Consider the following 13,361-nt stretch of genomic DNA (forward strand, 5'->3'; position numbering starts at 1 on the left):
GTCGCGGCATATGAAGGTCGCGCAAATTCGCGTCAGTCGCGTTTTAACAGCGGAAGCAAAATGCGAATTTTTATCGCGTTTGAAGATGTGCGGCTACCCTTGGATGTGAGGTCGCGTCAAACTATTGGTGACGTCAAAGTCGCGCTTCGAGATCATTTTAAGGTATATTAGGACGTCATAATGGCATACGATTGACCGATTGTTTCAGTTGAATTCGTCACACGTGGAGGATAAGATACTCCAGCTAACATACGCCGGTGCAACGCTTCAAGATGACTGGGTTTGTTCGGATATTGGGATCACTTCAGGAGCGACGGTTAAAAGTGCTTTGAGGGAATCCGACAAACCTGTCTTAAACATTCATTGTGCGCATAACGGGTGAGCAGTGTTGCCAAATCATTAACTGCAGTGTTGCCAAATCCTTAATTACAGTGTTCCCAGTTGATTAACTACAGTGTTGCCAAATCATTAACTACAGTGTTGCCAGTTGATTTACTACAGTGTTGCCAGTTGATTAACTACAGTGTTGCCAAATCATTAACTACAGTGTTGCCAGTTGATTAACTACAGTGTTGCCAGTTGATTAACTACAGTGTTGCCAGTTGATTAACTACAGTGTTGCCATTTATTTATTTACAGTGATGCCAGATCATTAACTACAGTGTTGCCAGTTGATTAACTACAGTGTTGCCAGTTGATTAACTACAGCGTTGCCAGTTGATTAACTACAGTGTTGCCAGATCATTAACTACAGTGTTGCCAGTTGATTAACTACAGTGTTGCCAGTTGATTAACTACAGTGGTGCCAGATCATTAACTAGTTGATTAACTACAGTGTTGCCAGTTGATTAACTACAGTGTTGCCAGATCATTAACTACAGTGTTGCCAGTTGATTAACTACAGTGTTGCCAAATCATTAACTACAGTGTTGCCAGTTAATTAACTACAGTGTTGCCAGATCATTAACTACAGTATTGCCAGTTGATTAACTACAGTGTTGCCAGTTGATTAACTACAGTGTTGCCAGATCATTAACTACAGTGTTGCCAGTTGATTAACTACAGTGTTGCCAGTTGATTAACTACAGTGTTGCCAGTTGATTAACTACAGTGTTGCCAGATCATTAACTACAGTGTTGCCAGTTGATTAACTACAGTGTTGCCAGTTGATTAATTACAGTGGTGCCAGATCATTAACTACAGTGTTGCCAGATCATTAACTACAGTATTGCCAGTTGATTAACTACAGTGTTGCCAGTTGATTAACTACAGTGTTGCCAGATCATTAACTACAGTGTTGCCAGTTGATTAACTACAGTGTTGCCAAATCATTAACTACAGTGTTGCCAGTTGATTAACTACAGTGTTGCCAGATCATTAACTACAGTATTGCCAGTTGATTAACTACAGTGTTGCCAGTTGATTAACTACAGTGTTGCCAGATCATTAACTACAGTGTTGCCAGTTGATTAACTACAGTGTTGCCAGTTGATTAACTACAGTGTTGCCAGTTGATTAACTACAGTGGTGCCAGATCATTAACTACAGTGTTGCCAGTTGATTAACTACAGTGTTGCCATTTATTTATTTACAGTGATGCCATTTACATACGCGAGCAAATCGAGCCTAGCAAAACAACCGTTCATTATTTAAGGGAGCTGATCGCTAGCAAGACTGGCTTACCCGTATCCGTGTTCCGATTAGTTGCTGCTAATGAGAAGGAAATGTTTGATGGCCATTTACTTAAATCGTAAGTTGTTTTGGTATAAATGTTGCAAATATATAAGTTGTTATTGTAGATACGGAGTTGTTGTTGGTAGTTCCATCAAACTACATGTTTGGGACGGCTGGGCAGATCTCTTGATAGCGGCTTCAAACGGTCATACTAAGAAAGTCATCCAAAACGCTTCTCATGATGAACAGGTAAGATTATTAATATGGATTGTGACGTCATTGTAATCATGACGTCATCAAGGTAATGAGGTTTCAGTTCCGGGTAGCTTGCCACATGGCAGCGCACTTTGGACACGTGGATCTCGCCAACTCCATGACAAACCCTAAGATTGGGTCAGTCAAGCCGGAAGAGCCAGTGGGGTTGCATCCTTCTAAACTGTGGTGTAAGGTGTGTGAGAGGTGTGGGGGGTGTGTGTGGGTAAGGCGGGTGTGTTCAGTGTTATTGTTACAGCCTTCATCGCATGTGGACGCGTGGAAGTGTCCGGTACATGTCGCTGTTGAGCGAGGGAAATTGAACGTTCTCCGAATATTCGTTCAAAATAATATTTGTTGTTTAATAGCAAAGAATGGAAGTGGTCTGACACCGATACAATCCGCTTGTAGGTTAGTTGTTCGTTTGTAGGTTTAAGAAAAAAGAATAAAAACTCCAACGTAACAGGTACAACCAAACTGAATGTCTATCATATCTCACATCCAAGCTATACAGCAGTCACACCGAAAACTCGGTGACCCTTGCAGTGGTTATCGTTATTAAAGTTCGAAAATGGTGTGAAAGAGCGCGGGAAAGAGTTCTTATCGGTCAAGGGGCTTTCCCATCGTCATTAAAACGAAGACCATACAAGGTAAAACAGGCACATATACTTTAACACCCCCCTACAGGCATATATACTTTAACACCCCCCTACAGGCATATATACTTTAACACCCCCTACAGGCACATATACTTTAACACCCCCTACAGGCACATATACTTTAACACCCCCCTACAGGCATATATACTTTAACACCCCCTTACAGGCACAGGCAACTGTAGAATCTGGAATCCAAGTCGATGGGTTTGGAGTTTCCAACATGACGTCACGAAGCAAAATACTGGAATATGCGTCACAATCGCTACACTATACGTCACAAACTTTGAACCACACGTCACATTTAAAGCAACCAATCACAGAGCTTATAAGTTTAACGACAAGAAACTCATCGGTAGGTAATATGACGTAATATACAAATAATGTGACGTAATATACTCCGATGTTGCAGAACAATGCTTCTATAAAAAAAGGATTCTCACCAGATGGCGCCAAACTACCTGGTTTAAACAAATTAAGTAAAAATTAATTAATTATTTTTTATTATGACGTCATTAACACGACAGTTTAGAATCGCCGCGGAGAATCTACGAAGGTGACGTCACAGAATCTAGTTCCTATATTCAAACGCCGAAACCGACCAATCAGCTACCTTCAATTGATAATGGTATTTCTATGAAATGTTCGTTTGTTTTAATAACTGAATCGAATTTAGAAAAAAGAATGAAAACCCGTGGTGGTAACACCCGTAGGGGCAACATAGTGGAGGGGGGGTTGTCACTTCCAGCTGTCAGCGCTGAAAACACACTTCGACCTTTTTTCCACGTGAGTTCAAAGGTCATAAACCCGGTGACGTCAACGTTAGAAATATTTGACAAATACCGCCATCTACCGGCGAGGGAAAATGCAATTCAGTGCATGATCGTCGCGTCGACGTTTAAGGATAAAGTTTGGTTGCGTCAAGTTGATCTGGCTGTGTTGCTTGCTAGAAGAAACGTGCATACGTCATTGCAACGTCATAGAGACCGTTGTCGCAGCATTCCTACTGTTGCGTCATCGCCGATTAAAGTACGATGACTTTTATTGTGACGTCACAAACTCAGTACGTCACAATGTAACTTGTTACATCACCAAGGAAACGATTTCCTTCCGTGACGTTACGCCGACGTAAACTTGCAAAAGAATTAAAATATTTGTTTAATCTGTGAAAGTGATTATGTTTGCCATTTATTGTAAAGGTCGTTAACATTAAACTGTTTGCAACGCTTGTATAAATATTTTAATCTGATATTGTTGCAACTTTAAAAGCATGGCCACCGCGACCGCGTGCGCTTTTGTTTCTTTTATTTAATTTTATTTTCAACAAAAACCTCGTGTCTGTGGCGTGCTCTCAAAAAGCACGTGACCCACACCTCCGCTGTGATTGGTCGAGAAAAGTGTCCATAAAGCGAGCGCACGAGGAGACTTGAGTTAGTTAGTGGAAATGTCTGTGTTGTATAGACGTGTGTTGTTCTGTTCCATCGCTTTGGTCAGTTTTAATGGTTTAATAGTTTCTTAATATTTACAATAAAAGCGTTAATATGTCAGAATATATACAGACACAGTACAACGATAACGTACCGCTTCAATTTTAGTATAAAGAATATGGCAGTACACTTAAGTGTTAGGCAAAGGTAGCTACCTTCATAACTCGTATTTAACGAATTTATTTGGTGTATTTTTACTAAAATATATTTTCCATCAGTTTTAAGTTAAACCAACTGGCCTTGTCTGTACTATAGCCATGCCCGCACCACAAACTTATTCCGAATTGGAAAACGTTCCTTCGAATCAAGAAGACCAACGGACGCTTCAAATCGCGCTTGAGTTGTCGAATCTTGGGCTGCTTGGCAATTGTGACGATGATAGTTCTACTTCAAGTTATGACGAAATCACCAAAAACAAGCGAAGTCAGAACATGACGGAATGCGTCCCTGTTCCAAGTTCTGAACATGTTGCTGAAATTGTTGGACGGCAAGGTAAGCGTGATCTTATTGGTGGAATAAATGATGGTTTTAGTTTTGTATCAAAACATTTCAGTGGGAAATTGTGACCTACATATATGCTATTAATATAACTTATATATATGCTGTTATTATAACTAGAAAATCAGTGCTTTATTTAGTGATATTCACATTCTGTACGCTGCAGGTTGTAAAATTAAAGCGCTCCGTGCTAAGACGAATACCTATATCAAAACCCCGGTACGTGGTGAAGAGCCGGTGTTCGTTGTAACTGGAAGAAAAGAGGATGTTGCCATGGCTCGTAGGGAGGTCCAGTCTGCTGCTGAACATTTCACGCAAATAAGGTAAATAATTAGGTTTTTATTAAATATTGGTTCAACATGTATGTGGAGTTGTGTATAATTACCTAATACCCTTATAGAGCGTCACGGAACAAACATTCGCTGATTAACGGGCAAACTGTTAGTGGCGCGAACGAGGTTGATGGGACGGCTGGGACGATAACCTTGCAAGTGAGGGTTCCATACAGAGTGGTTGGATTGGTTGTGGGACCAAAAGGGGCGACAATCAAACGTATTCAACAACAAACCCACACCTATATTGTTACCCCAAGCAGAGACAAAGAACCAGTGTTTGAAGTAACAGGTATTTATTCTATTGCACATGATATGTTGGTTTATATTGCACATTATATGTTGATGTAATGAATTTATGACTATGGAACTGTGTTTGGCAACAGCAAACTTAAAAGTTGTTTTATTTTTTAATCGATATCGTTCAGGTCTTCCTGAGAATGTTGAAAAGGCGAAGGAAGAAATAGAAGCTCATATCGCTACAAGGACGGGAACGCAACAACAAAATATTGAGGACGATTTTAAGAATAATGGAACCGAGGTTGTCGCACTAAATTCTGCTGTTAAAGAAGATCATTGGTGAATATGTAAATAATAAATAATCATGTTTCTAACACTGTCATCCCCAGCAATACTACATATGCTTCGTACGAACGAAATGTAGCAACGACAAGTCTTTTAAGGTCACAAGCCCCAAGCTTCTTTCCCGCCACCACGCAAAGCAACTCCTTCGGTAAGTATGCGAATGTTTTAGTTGCTTTTACATGATTTTAGTTTACAGAGTTAAGTCGGAATATAAGAACACCATATTATTATTACAGAATATACGAACGGGATGTACCCTCCCCATGATAATATGATAATAAGTTGGGGAAGCATCGACCCCCGCCAAACATTCTCTCTCACCCCTCGTAGATCGAGTCAATCAAGCAGTGGGTTTAGCCCCGCCCTTCAACACCCCAGACTCTCACCCACACTTTCCGACTCCGAACCTCATCCCATTTTCCCCACATCACCCAACACACGAGGGCGCCAGCCTAGAACGGAGTCGTACGATTCTGGTGCCAGCCAAGTTGACGCGGTACCCATGACAACCCCATTTGCGACGCCAGCGTTAAACATAGAGAGCGGATATTCATCTGGTGAGTTATTGTTGCTTGCTTATATTTAGGAAAAAGTGTTTCAAACGCCAACTATATGTTATGTATAATAACCTTACCGACCCCCCACAGGAGGTACCACCGATAGCCTGACATCTGGATCGCCCGACGTTGTGCACGGGGTCCCCCACCCTTTCCTAGTTGAAGGGGAGTCGCCTAGGTGCGTTTTGTGCAAGGAAGGTTCTATTGTGGCAGCTTTGGTTCCATGTGGGCACAATCTGTTCTGCTTCTCGTGTGCGAACCGTCTTGTATCAAGAAATGGCTCATTTTGCCCCTGCTGTAACCACCCTGCTTCCATGGCGCTGCTCATCAAGAAATAACTTGCCAGAAACTTAATTTACCGGGAATTGCAGTTCTTACGTCTTCCTTGAAATTTATTTTAACCCCCTTGTTTACCCATTATATTAGTTATTGTAGATTGACTGCCGATATCAACAATCATTTAGTCACTGCCCAGGTAAACTACAATGTTTTGTATATTTTCATTCTTACTTTTTTAAGAAATAATATATTTTGTATATTCCCTCGTCGAGAATGGACTTTTTTATTTCTTTTTCTTGACCTGCTTTTATTTTACTGCCCCCCCCCCTGTGTTACCCCCTGGCTCGCTACTTTGATTATGCTTGTGGGTTGTTTGTATAATTGCAGTGAAATATTTTGAAAATTCTTTATACTCCCATGGCATGTAACTATGCATTGGAAACCTTTATTTACAAAACTTAAGATTTGTTGGTGCTGAATAATAATTGTCCACACGTGTGTTCCACAGTGCCATGTTTTTAATCACGTCAAGTTTTTAAACCCGTTGTTTAATCGCGAGCCTTAATTTTGTTGATAGTTTCGTGTGGTGTGCTGCCACCTAGTGCTTTGGTGTGTTCGTTGCATGTTTTCAAAATTAAAATAATTTTTCTCCACGCTTGTTATGCCATGTAAAGAAATTTTATTTTCGACGATTAAACATTCTGTTAAACAGTTGTTGATTATGATGTCACAATTCATCGGTCTCGATCATCGCTTCGTAACTTCCATAAGGCGACGCGTAGCTTCCAGTAAAACCACGAGCTTTGCGGTTAAAATCTTCATGTCTTGTCCCGGATGTGACGTAACTACTCTCGTATCGCCATGGCAACGGACATGAATTAAACTCCGCTTTGATTGGGGGAAACAAATCTTTTCTTCCCAAGCTATGTGTAATCGCATCCGTCAACTCCGCTCGTTGCGTAATCTCTTTTTGTTCCGTCACTTGCGTTTGTTCCGTCAACTGCGCTTGTTCTGTCACCTGCGTTTTATCCGTAACTTGCGCTTGATCTGCAACCTTGGGCTCTTTTACAAGCGCAAACTTTTCGGATCTCTCAAATCGATCCTAGAAAATCTAGTCGTTAGACGGCGCCCCACACAATGTAACTTTCCCACCTGAAACATCTTGGAAGCTTTCGTTCGTTTGTTACCAGCACACGCGACAGCTATTGTGTTCGCTTGCTTTCGTTGGATTTCCCGGGTCTGCAGTTCGTTTCTCGACGAACATACGTCATTGGTGACGACATGCACTTTACGTACGTCACTCGAAATGACGTCATTAATGGGCGGACACCAGGATTTCCAGTTATCTGAATAAAAAACCTTTTATTTATTTGTTTTCAAACCTCAATCATGCCTTACCTTGCTTGCAGCTTTCCCGGTTTCGGGGTTTCCCCTTGTAGTAATAAGCGCTACCTGCATCAACAACATAAACATCATATTGTTGCATCAACAACATAAACATCATATTGTTGCATATACAACATAAACATCATATTGTTGCATCAACAACATAAACATCATATTGTTGCATATACAACATAAACATCATATTGTTGCATCAACAACATAAACATCATATTGTTGCATATACAACATAAACATCATTTTGTTGGTTAAATGTTAAACTTACCGGGCGATAAATGTTAAACTTACCGGGCGATAAATGTTAAACTTACCGGGCGATAAATGTTAAACTTACCGGGCGATAATTGTTAAACTTACCGGGCGATATAAATTCTCCTCCGCTCATCGTCGACGCTTAACACAACTACAATAATTCCGACTGTTACGTCGACAATCAACAGCCACTGCTTGGAAAGCGATTGTGACGTCACTTATCAGCTGCGCATGCCATGTTGACGTGTGGTGACGTAATATGACATGTGATGACATAATATGTTGTGTAGTGACGTAACATAACGTGTGGTGACGTAATATGACGTGTGATGACATAATATTGACGTGTAGTCACGTAATATGACGTATGATGATATAACATGACGTGTGATGACATAATATTGACGTGTAGTGATACAACATGACGTGTAGTGACGTAATTTGTTTAAGAGACGATATTGTACCGCCGCAAGACGTCGCATCTGAGCTGGAGCATTACGTCATGGGGAATTCAGTTGTTTGAATGGAAGGTACAGATGTAGGTGGGCCAGGTCGGTTGTTGGTACATTCCATCGTTATTTAACGATAAAAAGTTTGTCAATGACATAGACAACATACAGTTTATATATTATTTCTATTTTAAGCTAGCGTTGGTTACAGGGGCGAGGTTTGGGTGTGGGGGGTGTATTCATATTTACTTGGCTGACGAATTAAGGGAGAAATGTCAGTGCTGTCTACTACATCTATATAGCGTGACTGTGGGAACATTTTGTATTGTGTGGATTGCTTGAAATAGTTTCGGTAATATTATTAATTCACTCAACAGCTTTTAAGTTTTTAAGCCAAAGAAAATGATTTTTGTTCAGTTTTATATTTTTTGTGTTTTTATCTCTATCGTCCATGGTCAGTCATGCAGACCAACCAACGAGGATTTCACGAATCTTGCTATTAAGTCGCCAATTACCGTCGTTGTTTCTAAAATTAAACTTGTCGATGGAAAAGGAAGGAAATCTGAGAGGATATTTAACGCGACAGCAAAAGTTTCAACAATTTTTAAAATCAAGAACGACGGGATAAAAAAGAAACAGAAGATAAAGTTCGGGCCCGTTGGCAAAGCAGAAGGGTGCGTCGATTTAAAGAAAGGAAAATCTTCATATTTAGTTTTCCTCAAACCAACGAATGAATCCGGGTTTTACTGGATTGATAAAAATCCCGTAAAAATTAAAAAAAGATCGGCAAGAAAATTAAGCAAACTTTTATGTAAAGGTTGTTTAAGCAAACCCTCATTCAAGAAAAGCAAGAAAACCTATCAAAAACATGAAGGGGATAAATTGAAAATAAAATGTAAAGCGAGCGGGAAACCAAAGCCTAACATGAGTTGGTTTAAAAGTGGAATCTTGTTGAATAAATCAAATCTTCCTAACGGGATGAAAATTAAATCTAGCAAAAAAGGAGGTGCATCGCAAATAATAGTGAAACAATTAACGCAAGAAATGAGCGGGGTGTATGTTTGTAGCGCTAAGAACCCAGTGTCCGTGGATGCTACTAACTATACGGTTACGTTGATCGTTACCAGTGTAACAACAACAACCGTTGCCACAACAGTGGATGCATGTGAACCATGCCCATCAACAGACGCTGGTTTTTGCTTTAATGGTGGACAATGTTGTGTTGATAATGGACAACCTTACTGTAGATGTGATATTTATTTCACCGGCAAAAGATGCAAAGAAAGAAGTTTGCATGCGGTTGGGAAAGGTTTGACAAACAAAGATTATTTATACCATAAACGACTTGTGGCTATTCTTGGGATGTGCGTTGCTGTCCTCCTCGCAGCTTTTATTTGTTTCGCTGTTTATTGTTTGTTCCGTAAGAAGCGAACCGACTTGCTGGATGAAAAGTTAAAAAGTTTTATTACAAAGTCGGAACCTCAAAGCTTTGAAGATCGCCGTTTGTTTGAAGCAGCGATAAATGTTAAAGCGCCGATAAATGATGATTTACGATACGACGGTGCGGCTGATGTGACCAATGAAGCGCATCTAACAAGTCGGCCATCCGTGACAAGCATAACCAGCAACAAACGACGAAGGTTAAACGGGTTGGCGAAAGGGGCGTCAAATATCGGGCATGTGGCAATAAATAACGAGAGTGACGATACTTCCACTTCATCGACTTTACCCCGAACACCCAACCTTGCCGGGGTCGAACAAATTATTCATCAACAATTCACAACAAGCCCATTATTACATCATAGTGAGCAAGAAACAGAGAAATCTGTAGAAAATATTCCGTTGGAGACAGATGTTGGTCACATTAGTAATCCTGTTTACCAGACCATCACCCCATCTTCATTGCTAGCGTACCAAAGTGATGATTATGATGTTCCACGGTCGCATAACGATGGTTTGTTCGATAACATAGAGATCCCAGACACTTCGTTATCCGATGGATTTTATTTCCCCGAAAAAAAGGAGAATTCAACGCACCCTTTCGTGTCGTCCGCTCAGCGACAAAATCTTCCGTTATTGAGTCGTCAACAGCGGTTAAGTTCGAGCTCAAGCGATGTTTCTGAGATTGGTTCTCACAGTATTGCCGTGTAATAACTTCATGTATTTTCTATTAGATGTAGTTGATAGTGTAAAGTGCCTTTTTATTTACTTTATATATTTTTAGGATAAATAACCTCAAAATAATCTTCATTTTAATAATTCATGCAATTTTTGCTTCAAGTGCAAATGAAGAACCAATTAATGTGACTTGCCACTAAACGTTGGTTTTACCTTTTATTAAAGTATTTTACACCAAATGTTAAGGGTTTGTCATAGTACAGGATTATGATGTCATCTAGATAGATAACTAATAATAGGAAGTCTGTTAGGTCACAATAGTTTCCCTATAAATTGAATTGTAAGAAAGTTTGGTCTATTACGTCATAGACGCGAAATGTCGGAATTCCATTGTAATATGAGATGAGGATAAACCCCATTGTCATTCATTGTTACTTAGCTATTTCTTTGTTTATTTAATATAATATTTAATAAAATAAGAATGTTTAAAGCTCTTGTGGCTATACGCGTGTAACGCGACACCTAATTCAACTTTAATTGTGACGTATTAATCGTTTAAACGTTTCCGATGACGTCACATTATAATTGCCCAAATATGGTGATTGTTCCCTTAACTGTGACGTCACAATAGTAAGACGACGCGCGTCACGTGATTGAACCATTCTCCTAAGTGTCAAATATTTCTTCCAATACGTAACAATCTTAAAGACCCAGCGTCGCGATTGTTGATTCATCTGTCTGATTGTGACGTCATTAAACACACTATTCATCGACTGTAGTTTATAACGAGAACTATTATGACGTAACAATAAGAAATGTCAAGTTGTTCTGCCATTATTACGTCAAAATGGCTGTCGGTTGTAACAATATGATGTCACGGTATATTTATGACGTCATAAGGGATATTTATTAAACATCTGCGATAAAAGAAGAACGCGATCGATCGTTTTCGCGATTTTATTGTTGCTTCCATTGTTTGCGGACAATGGACGACAATGGCAAGCCAGAAGGCGACGGAAGAATGCGCCAACAATTTGCACAAGGTAATGTCAATGTGACGTCATAATTAATTATAACAATAGGTTTATAGAACTCGCAGCGAATCGTCGATTTCGTGCATATGACGTCATCTCATAATTTTCTCGCAACTTCGGTTGCTGGATCGTCGGGAAGTTTAGAATTATATGGAGCGGAAATCCGGGGGAGGTTGGGATGTTTTCAATCCCTCATCATAAAAGAAGCTTTCGCTATTATGAAGACATTGTTGCCAGCGTTGCGATTGTGAGTACTGTGTATTAAATATACTTTGGAAAACCAAGGTTACTGTGTATTAAATATACTTTGGAAAACCATGGTTACTGTGTATTAAATATACTTTGAAACCTGTGAGTACTGTGTACTAAATATACTTTGGTAAACCGTGGTTACTGTGTATTGAATATACTTTGTTTGTAGGTTAAATAATTCTAAAGAGTCGCCGCAATCGAGCGATTTGCAGAAAGCGTTGGAATTACAATGGGTCGACTTTACTCTATGTCTTGAAATGTTCGGAAGTGACGTCAAAGTGTTATGGTTTCTAAACAATGCTTATAATACGGCAGGTATGATGTCATAGTCATAAACCAGGTATGACATCATCATTATGACGTAATATAATCGTTTTAGGTGATTCCCTTGATTGGAGCGGGATAAAGACGGGATTTCATTCGCTTCCGAACATCGAGTGTAGCGATTGTGACGTAGAAGATAAGCCTGTTAACTCTAGAATGGAAGACGCGATTCGTAAAACGGAATTAATTCTTCATTCGTTGAAAGTTAGTACATTATCATAACGTGTAAAGTACTTACCTACTAACCCCCCACAGACACAGATGGCGGTTCAAGCTTGGGCAGTGGAACATTTCAGCTGTAAGTGACGTCATTATTATCGTTGTGACGTCATAAACAACATTATTATCTATGCAGCTTTCGCGATCGGTAGCGTACGAGCGGTGGATGGCGAAACAATGGGGATAAAGGTGACGTCACAATATAACAGATGCGCAATAACAATAATGCATCTCGCGGTTTAAGCTGTTTAATCTTCGGGTCGAATGCGCATTGAAGGGCGAAGCGCCATTTGTTTTTATAAATCAATTAATGAAAATATTTTCCAGTTCATCTTGCTGAAGTTGCGACATGGATATCCCCATTTGTTTGTCGTCACTTCCGCTTCTATTGCCATCATCGTCGTCGCTTTGTTGGTCGTCGCTACATTTCTATTCTGACGTCATTTAAATGAACTATGACGTAACAAAATGACTCAGGGCTTATGATGTAATAAAGGAATAAATATGCCAACGCGATACAGCGTTTGTGCGATCGTACATTTTAACAGACGTTTTGGTTAAAATAATGTTTACCAGAGGGTAAACAGTTCGAAACTCGGTTTTGCTACTTATCTTTTAGCGAAACTATTCATTCACTTGCTGTTGAAAGCTCTGCCATTTTATAAATAGTTTGCTTAAAACTATCGTGTTGCTGTTACGAAATTTTCATAGTGGCTGCCATGTTATTGTTGAGTTTATGTAATTACAGATGTAGTTGGAGGTAGTTGTAGTTATAACTACGATATATGTGTAGTTGAAAGTAGTTGTAGTTATAACTACGATATATATGTGTAGTTGAAAGTAATTGTAGTTATAACTACGATATATGTGTGGAGTTGAAAGTAGTTGTAGTTATAACTACGATATATATGTGTAGTTGAAAGTAGTTGTAGTTATAACTACGATATATATGTGTAGTTGAAAGTAGTTGTAGTTATAACTACGATATA

At 39.6% G+C, this 13,361-nt stretch overlaps 5 protein-coding genes across 10 annotated transcripts; 4 read left to right on the forward strand and 1 right to left on the reverse strand.

Annotated features, from left to right (window-relative positions):
- Positions 1-27: 27 nt before the first annotated feature.
- On the forward strand, positions 28-4,274 carry LOC149737304 (protein ANKUB1-like). Of its 5 annotated transcripts, none has more exons than XM_089876062.1 (10): positions 28-162; positions 209-378; positions 1,595-1,750; positions 1,800-1,923; positions 1,976-2,337; positions 2,393-2,576; positions 2,752-2,937; positions 2,995-3,061; positions 3,115-3,210; positions 3,259-4,274. In XM_089876062.1, exons 1-10 carry the CDS (start codon positions 61-63, stop codon positions 3,618-3,620), a joined length of 1,809 nt encoding a protein of 602 aa, XP_089732188.1. In that variant the 5' UTR covers positions 28-60; the 3' UTR covers positions 3,621-4,274. The 5 variants fall into 5 exon arrangements, with proteins under 5 accessions (XP_089732188.1, XP_089732190.1, XP_089732187.1 ...); XM_089876064.1 differs by having other exon boundaries at positions 1,976-2,122; positions 2,186-2,337; positions 3,115-4,274; XM_089876061.1 differs by having other exon boundaries at positions 3,115-4,274.
- Positions 4,259-7,034, forward strand: LOC149737305 (RNA-binding protein MEX3B-like). The gene is made up of 7 exons (XM_089876072.1): positions 4,259-4,561; positions 4,734-4,890; positions 4,968-5,191; positions 5,328-5,478; positions 5,529-5,632; positions 5,721-6,041; positions 6,132-7,034. Exons 1-7 carry the CDS (start codon positions 4,327-4,329, stop codon positions 6,377-6,379), a joined length of 1,440 nt encoding a protein of 479 aa, XP_089732198.1. The 5' UTR covers positions 4,259-4,326; the 3' UTR covers positions 6,380-7,034.
- Positions 6,977-8,217, reverse strand: LOC149737306 (uncharacterized). Its single transcript, XM_089876091.1, has 4 exons — positions 8,082-8,217; positions 7,719-7,772; positions 7,473-7,666; positions 6,977-7,422 (listed from the first exon to the last, which is right to left on the reverse strand). Exons 1-4 carry the CDS (start codon positions 8,107-8,109, stop codon positions 7,048-7,050), a joined length of 651 nt encoding a protein of 216 aa, XP_089732217.1. The 5' UTR covers positions 8,110-8,217; the 3' UTR covers positions 6,977-7,047.
- A 300-nt stretch (positions 8,218-8,517) lies between these two features.
- On the forward strand, positions 8,518-10,782 carry LOC149737307 (pro-neuregulin-2, membrane-bound isoform-like). Its single transcript, XM_089876068.1, has one exon. The coding sequence runs from the start codon at positions 8,828-8,830 to the stop codon at positions 10,574-10,576; it is 1,749 nt and encodes a 582-aa protein (XP_089732194.1). The 5' UTR covers positions 8,518-8,827; the 3' UTR covers positions 10,577-10,782.
- Positions 10,783-10,928: 146 nt separating this feature from the next.
- LOC149737308 (uncharacterized) lies at positions 10,929-12,909 on the forward strand. Of its 2 annotated transcripts, XM_089876088.1 has the most exons (7): positions 10,929-11,586; positions 11,634-11,824; positions 11,999-12,144; positions 12,209-12,357; positions 12,409-12,451; positions 12,509-12,561; positions 12,700-12,909. In XM_089876088.1, exons 1-7 carry the CDS (start codon positions 11,539-11,541, stop codon positions 12,808-12,810), a joined length of 741 nt encoding a protein of 246 aa, XP_089732214.1. In that variant the 5' UTR covers positions 10,929-11,538; the 3' UTR covers positions 12,811-12,909. The 2 variants fall into 2 exon arrangements, with proteins under 2 accessions (XP_089732214.1, XP_089732215.1); XM_089876089.1 differs by lacking the exons at positions 12,409-12,451; positions 12,509-12,561.
- Positions 12,910-13,361: the final 452 nt, after the last annotated feature.

This window comes from Ciona robusta, chromosome 4 (genome assembly GCF_009617815.1).
Source record: "Ciona robusta chromosome 4, ASM961781v2".
In the NCBI taxonomy this organism is placed as follows: domain Eukaryota; kingdom Metazoa; phylum Chordata; class Ascidiacea; order Phlebobranchia; family Cionidae; genus Ciona; species Ciona robusta.